Source organism: Alternaria arbusti (assembly GCF_024043155.1).
Source record: "Alternaria arbusti strain BMP 1465 chromosome Unknown scaffold_3, whole genome shotgun sequence".
Taxonomy (NCBI): domain Eukaryota; kingdom Fungi; phylum Ascomycota; class Dothideomycetes; order Pleosporales; family Pleosporaceae; genus Alternaria; species Alternaria arbusti.
Genome location: NW_026249943.1, coordinates 513,060 through 525,308, shown reverse-complemented (window position 1 = coordinate 525,308; position 12,249 = coordinate 513,060). Strand labels below are relative to the sequence as shown.

Below are 12,249 nucleotides of genomic sequence, written 5' to 3'. Positions count from 1 at the left end.
TAAAGGATGTTACGAGACACAACGAGGGCAAAAAGGAAGCGCGAGAGTTTGAGATACTGTGCATGGCATGAGAACGTCAAGACATCAACTTTGTGATCTGCACGGGAAGCATGCATTGTTAGATATCCACAAAGAGGTAGTAATGTAATTCTTAGTCGACATTATGGCTTGAGTAGAACCGCAACAGTCATTGACTGAGGTGCTGAATGCTGAGAGCATAACATTTGTACAATTGATGTAACGACACGAGATTTGAAGTTTTCAATGGCTTTCACACGCAAATGATCACGAGTTAGTAGGCTCTTGTTTGCCCGCGGTCTCTAACGGCTTATCCGATAGGCTTGGGCTTAGCAATCCGAGATCGAAACGCTATTGGAAATTACTTCGAATTGTTGGAAGGTCGAACAATGAGGTCTCCCAATAATTCGAAGTGATTTTCAAGAGCAGCTCGTCCCCGGGCCGCTAAGCCCAAGCCTATCGACTAAGCCCAGGACCAGACGTATGTATTCATAGTGCTATGACCAGATATCGTATTTTCCCACAAGATATGCGCCGTGACGCATCATGTTCACCGCATCTATGCTTCTACTCTTTCTTCTCCGGCTTGGGCGAAAGCTCTTCGACGATGTTGTTGGGGTCTTTCCAAGCCAACGCAACGTATTTGGTGTGGCTTCCCCGTGCGAAGACCTCTCCCTTGTTGTTGCTGAAGTTGATGGACGTGAAAGCGAGTGTTTTGCCGACTGTGTGATGTAATTAGCGATCGGGTATCTTGAGCAAGGCAAGGCATGCCAATATGATGGACTTACACTTGTCGCATGTTACTTCGGCCTTGATCAAGTCGCCGATATTGCCGCCGGAGGAGAGGTAGGTTACGTTTAGGTCGGTGGATACGCCTGTTGCGAAGAGCCCGCGGGAGGCTACTGCTAGGGAGCCGCCGAGGTCGACTGGGTGGGATTGTGAGATACTGATGTTTGAGTAGGGGTTTTGGGAGGGGCGGCTTACCCATGCTAGCTATTGTGCCGCCGTGGAGGATGTTAAGGCGGTTCTAATAAGACATGTCAGTTGCACTCAACCACTATATATAAATTGAGACTGCTGTAGTGCTTTGAGATTAGTATGGCCATGAAGTCTCTGTACTTACTGTGTGCTCTTTCTGGATGTCTAGCTCAAACTTGACGCGTCCTGGGACCGCCGAGGTTACTCGAAGCTAGAACTGGTGTTAGTATGACAACTTACCAGAGCTATAAACTCTCATAACCTACACCGTCTAGTAGTCTTTCGTGTCGCTTTTATTAGCTTCGTGTATACATGCTTAGGTATTGGTGGTACCTTGGCTCCAGCCCAGAGTTCGCTCGGAACGACTCCCAGACCTAGCGACACGTTAGTAAATCTATAAGGTTGGTCAATGACATGGTTGGTTAACCCACAGATCTCACAAACTTCAGCGCCGGCATGGTTGATGCTCACCCCGCGATGTGCGAAGAGTGATGTCGATGTTCCGCTCGGCAGTTGCCCACGTACCTCGGAAGCTAGACCAGGGTGGAGCGGAATTTGTGGGGTGAGCTTTCCGCTCGCTCGGCGCGTCATCAACTTTCTTTGGCGATTGGCGACCTGCGACTTCCACTTGCGCGACCCACGCGTCGCTACCGCCCAAACTCGTGGACCCTTTCTCTCCGAACATGATAATACGGCGGTAGACCGACATCCTCCTCTCCACATCCCCCACGATGTCGGCTTCATCTTCATCTCAGGCGCTGGAATACCTCGAGGGTCTGCCTGTCGCGACACACCGGCGGCTGTATGAGCAGCCTTCCACCGTGCTGGCGGTGCTCCGCTGCATGCTTCCGCATCTTGGTGAGTGCATTTATTACGTCCGCGATCCTGTCGCTAACGGAGCCACAGCCAAATCCATAGTCTTTGCGATGCTCTACAGACCCTCATCCTTCCCCGTAGCCGACATGGACGCCTGGTTCAAGCCTTCCGCTAGGAAAGAGAAGGAACAGGCTCTCTTTACCCTCGAACGCCTACACATCATTGCCCCTGCTAAACAGGACGACGGTACCTTCTCGTGGACTATCAGCAAAGACTTCCAGGGCAGCCTACGAAACGCCCTCGAGGGCTCCGGTACCCACCGCTCGTTCGGCGTGCCGGCGACCAGAGAAGAGAGCGGCGGAAAGCGGTTAAGCATCGACTTCCTCGACGAATACTCGCGATCGCAATGGGAGGGTATACTCTATTACTTGGTGAGCGGCGCGGCTGGACTTAGCAGAGACAGCATCGAGAGAGCAGAAGTCGGTCCTGGAACGAAGAAGCTGCTACATACCGGTGACCTTGTGAGGACCGTACATGGAAGTCCAAGGATTACCAAAGACGGCTTCTCTTTTGTGCTGCAAGAGACGAACGCCCAAGTCTGGAGTCTGCTCATCGTCTACCTGAAAATGACCAACGAAGTAAGTATTGAACCCCACGAACCCTGCGACGACTGTCCTCTTCGAGCTCAGCCGACGCCAACGAACACCGAATCTGACATCGACCCCCAGCTCGGCATGTCCGAAACCGAAGTGTTATCCTTCCTCTTCATGCTTGGTTCCCTAGAACTAGGCCAAGACTATTCCACATCCACGCTCTCCCCCACCCAATCTCAGATGCTCGAGGACCTCTCCTCCATGGGCCTTGTCTATCGTTCGGACAAGAACGCGCGAACCTTCTACCCCACGCGCCTCGCCACAACCCTGACCTCAGATTCCGGCAGCGCCATGTCCGCCTCCTCCAACGACATCGCCCAAGCCTCCCAAGGCAACGCCGGCCCCTCGGCATCCGCAAACAAGGGCTTCATCATCATCGAAACAAACTATCGCCTCTACGCCTACACAAACAGCCTCATCCAAATCGCCATCTTATCCCTCTTCACCAAACTCCAACATCGCTTCCCCAACCTCGTCTCCGGCAAACTCACCAAAGAATCCGTCCACAAAGCCGTTCAATCAGGCATCACGTCGAGCCAAATCATCTCCTATCTGACGACCTACGCGCATCCTCAGATGCAGAAGACTATTCCCTACATCCCGCCCACGGTCATGGATCAAATCCGACTATGGGAATACGAAGGCGAGCGTGTGGAGACTACAACGGGATACTTGATGCGCGAATTCGGCTCCGAATCAGAGTACAGGGATGTGCTGGGGTATGCGGGTGCGCTCGGTGTGCTGGTGTGGCAGAACGACGCGAATCGCTGTTTCTTTGTGAGTCAGGTGGAGCAGATTAGTGCGTATCTTAAGAAGAAGAAGGAGACTAGGGATATTGCTCGGGGACGGTAGATTTCATCCCGGGTTATAAGTTTCATTGCGGATGGCTGAGGTGTATGCATGGAGGGTTTGGATATGCAAAGCTACTCTTGGCTAATCGCATTGGCATGGGCGTTTTGGGGGACAAGCATTGGCGTTTAGGGGAAACGTTTTTATAAAGTTAGATGATACGGTTCTGGCTGATGGGTGAGATTGGAGATGCTTGAATCTTCTAATCCCGATGCCCTGTTCGAGTATCCACTACGTGTGCGATTCCATGCGGAGCTGATGATATCCTCGTGCTACTCGATTAACCAAGTGGTATAGGGACATCATCAGCTCGGATGGAATCGCACACGTAGTGGATACTCGGACATGGCTGCTCATCGCCACTCTCATCACCCAAATGCTCTCTCTCTCTCTCTCTGTCTTTCTCACAGGTGACCGCCAAAGCGAATGTGACAAGACCAGACAACAAGCGCAAAGCAGAACTCCTACCCACCCAGCACCTCATACAATAAAAAAAACTGAACACCCTGGAGCCTACGTTGATCTTAGACCGCCTGGTTGGTATGTTTTTATATTAATGTAGGCTCCAGGGTGTTTAATTTTTTCCTAGGCTAACGTGCAAGTCTATCACAAACTTAGGGGACAGGCATTAGCATTCAGTGGGGAAACGCTTGTGTAAACATAGATGAGATGGTTTTGCTTAATGGGTCTCAACACGGAAGATAGCTAGGTCTTGTAATTTCAATGCTATGCCCGAGTATTCACTACGAGTAGACTGCGTTGAAGCTGATAACTTCGTAAGATCCAATCCACTTGGTTGCTTGGGTGGGCAACCACGTGGATTGAATCGTACGAAGGTATAGGGTTAGTCACCATCAGTCACCATCAGCTCCATCCCAGTCTGCTCGAGGTGGACGCTTGTGGCGGTTCTGATCACGTTCCAACAGCCGGTAGATAAAAAGTTATCTAACGGCTGTTGGAACGTGATCAGAACCGTCACAAGCGTCCACTTGGTCAATACTCGGATATGGCATACCCATCGCCACTTCTACTCCCCCCTCCCCCTAAGCTCTCTCTTCCCTTACAAGAAGAAAACGCACAGCGAATGTGAAGACACCAGCAGAAGCAAAAGCAAAGGCAAAATTCCCACCCACCCCGTCTACCACAAACTCCAGATAACCAAAAAAGCCAGCCAACTCAAAGCATCCAGAACGGACTGACTACCACCCAAACTTCTCAACCTGAACATCGACATCCCTCCCGCTCCAAATCAACTCCGCACACGTATTCCGTACATCTCTGACCAACCCATCGGGTCCACTAACCACAACACCAGTCCTCGCATTCCCATGTACATCCTCCTCTTCAACCCACTCCCCAACAATACCACCAGCATCCGGTCGGCCTGCAAGTGCCGTCGGCGGTGTAATAAGGACATCTAACCCCCAGTCTTCCAATTCCTTTAATTTATCTTCTGGGATCCAAAGACGGTGGTCGAGTGAATGCGTTATCCAGAGTAATTTTACTTTTCTCTGGGATCTGAGAGTGGATTCCGGGTCGGTGGGCGAGGGTTGTAAGAGCGCGTAGAGGAGGGGGTACGCGACTGCTATGCCGGATCCGCCGGCGATGAGGATGGCTGTTGATGAGGATTCTAAAAGGTCGAGGGCGTGGGATGAGCCGTAGGGGCCGTCGAGACGGATGCGGAGTTGCGTGGTTGGGTTTGGGGAGGCGCGGGCGTGGCGGAGGAGGCTGTGTGTGAAGCCTGGTTCGGATTGGGCGCGGATCAGGAGGGAGAACCAGGCGTGTTTTCCGTCGCCGTCTTGCGTTGATGTTGTTGGGGCGGCGGAGAATATGGTGAATGGGTGGGATTGTATGCCGTGTTTGCGGGAGAGGGATGGGACGGAGATGAAGATGTGTTCGTTTGGTTTCCAGCCTTGTGTCATATTCTTGGCTAGGATCGCGGATTTCTTCGTGGCGACTTCCCAGTTTGCTGAAAGCAGCAGGGTCTCGTCATCTTCCAGGATTTCTAGTGTTGCGGGGTGGGTACTGGACTTCAGCCACATACGGTAGACTAGTCGATCGATGAGGAAGATGGCGAGGGACACGCCAACGTATGGCCGTGAGGTGTGATGATGAAACCATAGGAAAACCAATCCAGCGACCTGAAGTACGATGTGTAGGCCCAGAAAGATCTCATACCACCGCTTTCGGAAGCTTCCCAAGCTCGTGAAGTAGATCAACTCATACGCAATCAGCGCGGCTAGACCTAACAGCACAACGCGGTTGAATATGAATCTCGCCAGCGTAAAACCCAGATGCCTCAACATGCCATACCACACAGCCACCATACCGAGGAAATGCAAGAACGCCTCCAGACACATGAGCTCTCCTACTCTCCTATGGAAGATGTTCAAACTTTCATACGAGTATCCCGTCAACAACTTTATCGGTTGGTTCTTCGCGGCGAGTAGGTATAGCAGGGGCAGATTCATGATGAAGATGATTCCGCAGCGGTCGGCGAAGACGAAGAGGTACATGAAGGAGAGCGGCATGCGGTAGAAGTTGTAGAAGATATTCAGACCGATCCAAGCGAGGACGAGCAGCGAGACGGCGTTCGTAGGTAGTATTTTGTTGACAACAGGTATAGGTCGGGGTTGGTATTGCAGCGCGGACTTGAGCATGTAGTAAGGACGCCATACTACAGATCTCGTCACGCGTCGGGGTCGCTGCGAAGGAAGAAGAGGGCTCGCTTCATCGGCATCGTTTATTTTCTTCGCGGCGGTGGTATCGGGGGGCGTCGCATTTCCTTCAATAGTACTACTCGAGCTACTCCAGGCCTCTGCCTCCTCTTCATGCGCCGTCTCATCATCCCCCTTCGTTGTACTGACTATGCGCCTCTTCTGCCGGTGCAGCACGATCTTCTCCGACCAATGCCATACTGTGAAGACCAGCAGCACGCCCAACAGCACCAAGTTGTATGTGTTCAGAAACCTCCGACTGAACAATATGGCTTCGACGAGTTTGCGGAACCGCGGGTCTTTGCCAGGGTCATCCGGATCGACAAGGTCCCCTCCGCCGGCGGCTTTGAAGGCGTCGTAGTCGTGGGCCCACCAGGGGGCTTCAGTCGATGCTGTCGCTGTTAGAGCAAAGCGGAGGGCGTCGCGTAACCATGGCGGTGTCGCTTCCATGGTGAGGGTTGGGCATGTGGAAAGGAAGTTGTCTGGGAGAGTAGCGGCATGTCAGATGGAGTAGTGTTCCAGAGTTTCCCCACATGTACTCGCGTCATCTCACGCGCGTGCGTGCGCGGGTTATCAGGTGCGGCCGATAAGCTTATCGGGTGCTGCCGAGGCACGCGTAGCTTCATTGAGATGCGATGGAATTGGGGTCGCGATTCTCTAGTACGCATGCCAGAATGGTATCGAAGAATTAGCGCGTAGTACAGCCCATTTTCGAGTGCTAAACTAAGCTTGGTATTCTGGGTCACACAGTTCCTCGTAGAAACCCGCATGCACTAACAAATGTGTTCAAGGCGATTTCAATCATCTCACCTCATACAAGAAAAAAACTGAACAGGTCTAAAGCCTACATCAACGCCAGGTCACCTATCTTGTAGGTTTTTATGATAATGTAGGCATCGGGCCTGTTCGGTTTTTTTGGTTGACGTGATCTGCTTCCTTTCATCTATCCTACAAACATCTATTTGTTCGTCCACTTAGCCTGCTCCTTCGCCGCAAAAGCAGCCATACCAATCTTCTGATCCTGGCTTCCAAACAGACCATGAAACACTCTCCTCTCATACTCCACACCCTCCCTAATACCAAGTTCCTGACTCTTGTTCACAACCTCCTTGGCTGCCTTGACAGCAATCTGGCTGTACCCTGCAATCTTCTCCGCCGTCTTGATCGCACCGCTAACACACTCCTCAGGTGTCTCGAACACCTTTGCAACAAGACCCCAGTCGCTTGCTTGTTGCGCGGTGATGTTGTCGCCAGTGAGGATGACTTCCATGGCTCTTGACTTTCCAATTGCCTTGGTAAGGCGCTGCGAGCCACCTGCACCGGGTATGACGCCTAGCTTGATCTCGGGTTGTCCGAACACGGCCTTGGGTCCGGCGTACATGATGTCTCCCATCATGGCGAGTTCACAACCTCCACCTAGCGCGTATCCGTTGACAGCGGTGATGAGCGGCTTCTTGAGGAATGTGACGAGGTCGGACCAGGACTCTATGAAGTCTTTGCCGTATGCGTCGCTGAAGGTAAGGTCCTTCATTTCCTTGATGTCGGCACCAGCTGCGAATGCTTTTTCCGATCCGGTGAGAACGATGGCGCCGATGGATTTTGAGGCTTGGAAGTCGCGGAGGGCTTGGTTGATCTCGAGAATGAGGGGGGTGGAGAGGGCGTTGAGGGCTTTGGGACGGTTGATCTGGACTTGGGGTTGTTAGTCCAAACACATCTCTCTAGCAGTGTATGATAGTAGTTGAATAGAAGGTGGTAACATACTCAAACCAACACCAGGTCTGGCCACCGATACAAGCAAATGCTCGAAGGACCTCTCTGTCGCATATCCCCTCGCAAGTCTGGGTAGACCGGTAGACCGGAATTGAGAGGCGACCCTCGGTGTTGATCGTAATGCCTGCATATTGAGTGTGTAGAATTGAGCTTTGACTACGAGTCCAGCTCAGGCAACATGTATTTACATCGAAAGAGAGCAGATGAGCTCAGAGCTCCAACAAGTGGGTAGCATCGGCACCTCGGTAAAGCGCGCCCGCCAAAACATGCCCGTACCAACATCCCACTTCGACGCGACTAGCGGCACTCGCTACCTTGGTCCTAGCGCGTTCTGGGCGGGCGCCGGCGATCTAAGCCCCAGCCTTGCGACGCATCTCAACTTTTTGACACGATTCCCTCAACAAGACGTCGCCTCCGCATTCACCCACCCACGCCTTCCTACGCGGCGCACCCACTCCACCCCTCCGCCATCACCACACACCCTCCCACCCCCGCCGCCACGCAACCATGGACTCGCCTGAGCCAGATACCCCTTTCAGCGCCGTCACAGCACAAACAACCAAGTACGGGCGCCTGTTCCAGACGTACCTCGACAAGTCAACGCCCTACACGCCCTACCGATGGGGCGGCACAGCCACGCTCTTCCTGCTCTTCGGCCTGCGCATCTTCTTCGCCCAGGGCTGGTACATCGTCGCATACTCGCTCGGCATCTACCTGCTGAACCTCTTCCTCGCCTTCCTATCCCCCAAATTCGACCCCGCGCTCGAGCAAGATGAGGGCATGGAGGACGGCAATGCGAGCGGCTTGCCCACCAAGGAGGACCAGGAGTTCAGGCCGTTTGTCCGCAGGCTGCCCGAGTTCAAGTTCTGGTACTCGACTACCAAGGCGATTGCTATTGGCTTCTTCTGCAGCTGGTTTGAGATTTTCAACCTGCCCGTCTTCTGGCCGGTGTTGGTTGTTTACTGGTTGATTCTTTTTGGCTTGACGAGTAAGTTGATTCTGGCATGTGCGTATGGGTTCTAGGCTGACATTGGTGTAGTGCGACGACAGATTCAACACATGATCAAGTACCGCTACGTCCCTTTCACCGTAGGAAAGACTCGGTACCAGAACGCCAACTAAGTCGGGTCGATCGATCGACTGACCATCTGCTTTCACTTCGTCGGATAACGGTCTGGAACTTTGGGAAGGTTGCCATCAACGGCTGTTTTTGGGCATAGGCGTCTTTTTCCGGTCCGCGATAGACTTCGAGCTTCATACTTCGCAACTCGAGGTTGCTCTAGGGAGGGGGTGCTGCCACGATAACGCGTTGGATGTTATATCATGTGTACACGTAGCAGGAAAACCAAGAAGCTTATATCTTTAATATCAGGACAATGTACTATGTACGCATGCACAGGTGAATCAACGTGCAAAGAGAGGATTCTAGGTATCTGGCAACAACTACTGATGTGGAAAACAGCTTGGGACAAGGAAAAGAACGACAAGCAGCCACCGATGCTACGACACAAGGCAACAAAAAGAAAGAGACGAAGGAAATCCTTACTCCATACGCAAAGCAGGAGCCTCAAGCTTCAACTCCGCCAAACTCGTCTTCCGCAACCCCACCTTGACATCCTCGCGCTCAATCCCCACCTCCTTTGTGCAAATCCACGTAGATGCATACATATTAACCCTACAATCATCAGTTAGTAAGTACGTCTTCAGGACATCCAAGGGAGATCAACATACCGATCAATACAGCTCCCCGGCACCCTCACAGCCACCCTCTTAACCGCGAACCCACACTCGCCAAACACCTTGATATACCACGGCTCCAACCCCGCAGACCTGAGCATAACCCGTCCTTTGACTTTCAACGCGCGGTTCAGCGCCCGGATCTGTTTGAGTGCTTGTTGGCCGCTCGGTGGGAACCAATCCATGCTATCCATCACCACGACGATGGTGAGCGTACCAGGTCGCATTCTAGCAATGACTTCGGAGATCTCATCCGTGTGGATGCGGAGGCCGTTGAACGCGTTGGGTTTACTGAGTTTGATGTGCGATTTCGGGGAGAGATATGTGGGGTGGGATGTTGGTGTGTAGTGGCCTAGGAGGGTGAGGAGGTAGTAGTGGTTTGATGTAGAGAGCAAGGTGGTGTTGATGACGGGTTCAAAGGTGTTGAGTACGTATTCGTAAATCGCGTTTCCAGAACTCGATTTGAGCGCATCGTCAGAGGGTTCTTCGTGGAACGCCATGTAGTCTGCTGCTGCATCTGACTTGGGCACCGAAGCTGTCTTCGTCTCGTCAAAGTCGTCGGTTTTCTTGAAATCGGCTTCGATGACGGCGCGTTGGGCGGGGGGCACGCCGAGCGCTTTCCAAAGCCATTTCTCGTTGCCGAGGATGGCCCAGGTGAGGATCTTGGAGTGCAGCACGGTCTTGATGGAGCGTTGCCAGATTTCTCGTTGTTCGTTCAGGGTGGATGCTGTGCAGAGTTTCTGGACGTCCGAGGTCATGCCTAGGAGGTGGAAGAGCCAGCCTGCGATGGAGAGGGCGTTGCCGGAGCCGCCGGAGTAGTAGAGGCCTTTTGACGAGGAAGAGGAGAATACCGAAGGCCCGTTGTGCAGCCAGAATTGGAAGGCTTCGGATGAGAGGTGCGGGCTGAGCTTTTGGATTAGGAGGTTGTGGAAGTCGGGGTGCTTGCCTTCGCCGAAGAGCTTCCAGACGTCTTGGTAGGGGAGCGCGGTGAAGGCGGCGACTTTGAGCTCGAGGAGGTGGTTTTGCGATGGGTTGAGGTCGACGGCGTGGACGCGGCGGCAGTTCTCGAGACAGAAGGCGAGGATGTTGTCGCCGGCTGATCCGATTGCTAGGACGACGTCGTTGGAGGTGGGTTTGAGGAGGCGCATATCTGCTACGTCGTCTTCCCATGTGAATGCGTAGATGTACGAGTCGTTGAATCGGGTGTGTTTGGGCAGAGAAGAGTCGTAGTGGATGCGCCAGTGGTGGTTCTGGTACCATGTTGCCGGGAGTGGGAGGCTGGATTGTAGGTTCACCACAGCGGACTCGTAGGCCTTTGAGTGAACTTCGACGTCAGTCTGCGTAGCTCCTGTTTGGAGATCAAGAGCCGTGAGGTAAGGCGATTCAGTAGCAGCGGCATCAATCTCAGCGAGCTTCTGCGTAGACGCGCCATGATCTTTTGAGCAGCCAAGCCAGATGAAGTAGGGGAGCTTGATACCGGTTCCGAAGAAGTTATTGCGAGCGTTGATACTAAGGACTGTACCAAAGCGGTACTCCAGGTAGTCCTACAAATTATTAGAAGCTGCGCTTGTATCATGGAGATTTTGCATACTCGTCGTGCAGGCTCAAGATTGACACGGTCAATCTCGAACCATGTCCGCCAGAATACACGTGAAATCCACATGCAGTGACGATCAATAGCACCACCCATGTAGTTTCTGCCCATGAAGTCGACCTGGTTCTGTACGTAAAAGTCCACGACACCGATGACACCATTAGGGCTCATCAAGCTATCGATCGAGTCGATGACGGGGTAGAATTCGGGGATCATGCTGAGAGCATAGCTCATAGTGACAAGCTCAGCACCACCAGCATCCGCGTTCTCGTCGAGGTCGCGAACAGTTTGCTCTTTGGAGATCATTTCCTTGCGTTCGTACGCTTGTGGTTCGTGTTCGTGGAGACGGAAGGCGCGCGCATCCTGGCAGATAACCTTGACGTTTGTCCAGCCGAGACGGGCGAACCTTTTCCGGGCCATATCGCAGAGGGAGGGGGAGAGGTCGACGACATCTGCAAGAGTCAAAAAAGGCTTGTGGGTTGATTTCTTCTGACTTACAGACGGCACGAAAGAAGCTCGCAACAGGAACGAAGGCATTCATTTGTTCAACACTGATATTGAGTCAGGAAGATGATCTTAGTGTTGACTACTGAGTACTTACTTGTGACCAGTTCCTCCGCCAATCTGCGATCATTAGCACATCGACCATCATCCAAGCCTCTTGTCACGTACATCAACCCAAACTGGTCGTTGCGAGATTAGGCCCGCTTCGGTACGGTGCTTCAGCTGCGCAGCGACCAGTCCCAACACATCCTCACGGCCTCGAAGAAGCTTGAGCCGGGTGGCATCGTAGACGTCGGCTTGAGCTTTGTAGAAGCTCTCCTGTTCAGTTGATTAGACAAGTTCCCAGTTCTGTCCCTTCTTCAACGTACCAAAGCATCTTGCTGACTTCCAGATCCGTCTCCAGTATGAGGCTTCAAGAAACACCCATAGATGAACTTGAGGTATGCTTCGAACGTGCTAGGCGCCTGATCTTTGCTCTTCGGCCTGAAAGCAAGAGCAAACACCACCGTAAGGAAAACACCAACGAGGCACAGCGTAATCGTAAGTTGGTGAAACGGGTCACTTGGAACAAAACTTGAGAGAGCCTGCATAGCTGCGACTTCACAACAAGACA

General features: G+C 52.7%; 6 protein-coding genes across 6 annotated transcripts; 2 read left to right on the top strand and 4 right to left on the bottom strand.

The window, feature by feature from the left end:
* Positions 1-585: 585 nt before the first annotated feature.
* On the bottom strand, positions 586-1,454 carry J4E86_002793 (uncharacterized protein; the record flags this gene model as incomplete). The annotated part of the gene is made up of 5 exons (XM_051443350.1): positions 586-740; positions 807-944; positions 1,003-1,045; positions 1,142-1,207; positions 1,437-1,454. 5 exons carry the CDS (start codon positions 1,452-1,454, stop codon positions 586-588), a joined length of 420 nt encoding a protein of 139 aa, XP_051304845.1.
* Positions 1,455-1,727: 273 nt separating this feature from the next.
* Positions 1,728-3,317, top strand: J4E86_002792 (uncharacterized protein; the record flags this gene model as incomplete). The annotated part of the gene is made up of 3 exons (XM_051443349.1): positions 1,728-1,854; positions 1,903-2,450; positions 2,541-3,317. The coding sequence occupies 3 exons, from the start codon at positions 1,728-1,730 to the stop codon at positions 3,315-3,317; spliced, it is 1,452 nt and encodes a 483-aa protein (XP_051304844.1).
* A 1,196-nt stretch (positions 3,318-4,513) lies between these two features.
* On the bottom strand, positions 4,514-6,481 carry J4E86_002791 (uncharacterized protein; the record flags this gene model as incomplete). The annotated part of the gene is made up of 1 exon (XM_051443348.1): positions 4,514-6,481. The coding sequence occupies one exon, from the start codon at positions 6,479-6,481 to the stop codon at positions 4,514-4,516; it is 1,968 nt and encodes a 655-aa protein (XP_051304843.1).
* Positions 6,482-6,989: 508 nt separating this feature from the next.
* ECHS1 (putative enoyl-CoA hydratase, mitochondrial) lies at positions 6,990-7,931 on the bottom strand (the record flags this gene model as incomplete). The annotated part of the gene is made up of 2 exons (XM_051443347.1): positions 6,990-7,720; positions 7,793-7,931. The coding sequence occupies 2 exons, from the start codon at positions 7,929-7,931 to the stop codon at positions 6,990-6,992; spliced, it is 870 nt and encodes a 289-aa protein (XP_051304842.1).
* Positions 7,932-8,308: 377 nt separating this feature from the next.
* On the top strand, positions 8,309-8,923 carry J4E86_002789 (uncharacterized protein; the record flags this gene model as incomplete). The annotated part of the gene is made up of 2 exons (XM_051443346.1): positions 8,309-8,789; positions 8,841-8,923. The coding sequence occupies 2 exons, from the start codon at positions 8,309-8,311 to the stop codon at positions 8,921-8,923; spliced, it is 564 nt and encodes a 187-aa protein (XP_051304841.1).
* A 420-nt stretch (positions 8,924-9,343) lies between these two features.
* Positions 9,344-12,226, bottom strand: J4E86_002788 (uncharacterized protein; the record flags this gene model as incomplete). Its single annotated transcript, XM_051443345.1, has 7 exons — positions 9,344-9,476; positions 9,533-11,082; positions 11,130-11,584; positions 11,631-11,683; positions 11,734-11,756; positions 11,805-11,954; positions 12,005-12,226. The coding sequence occupies 7 exons, from the start codon at positions 12,224-12,226 to the stop codon at positions 9,344-9,346; spliced, it is 2,586 nt and encodes an 861-aa protein (XP_051304840.1).
* Positions 12,227-12,249: the final 23 nt, after the last annotated feature.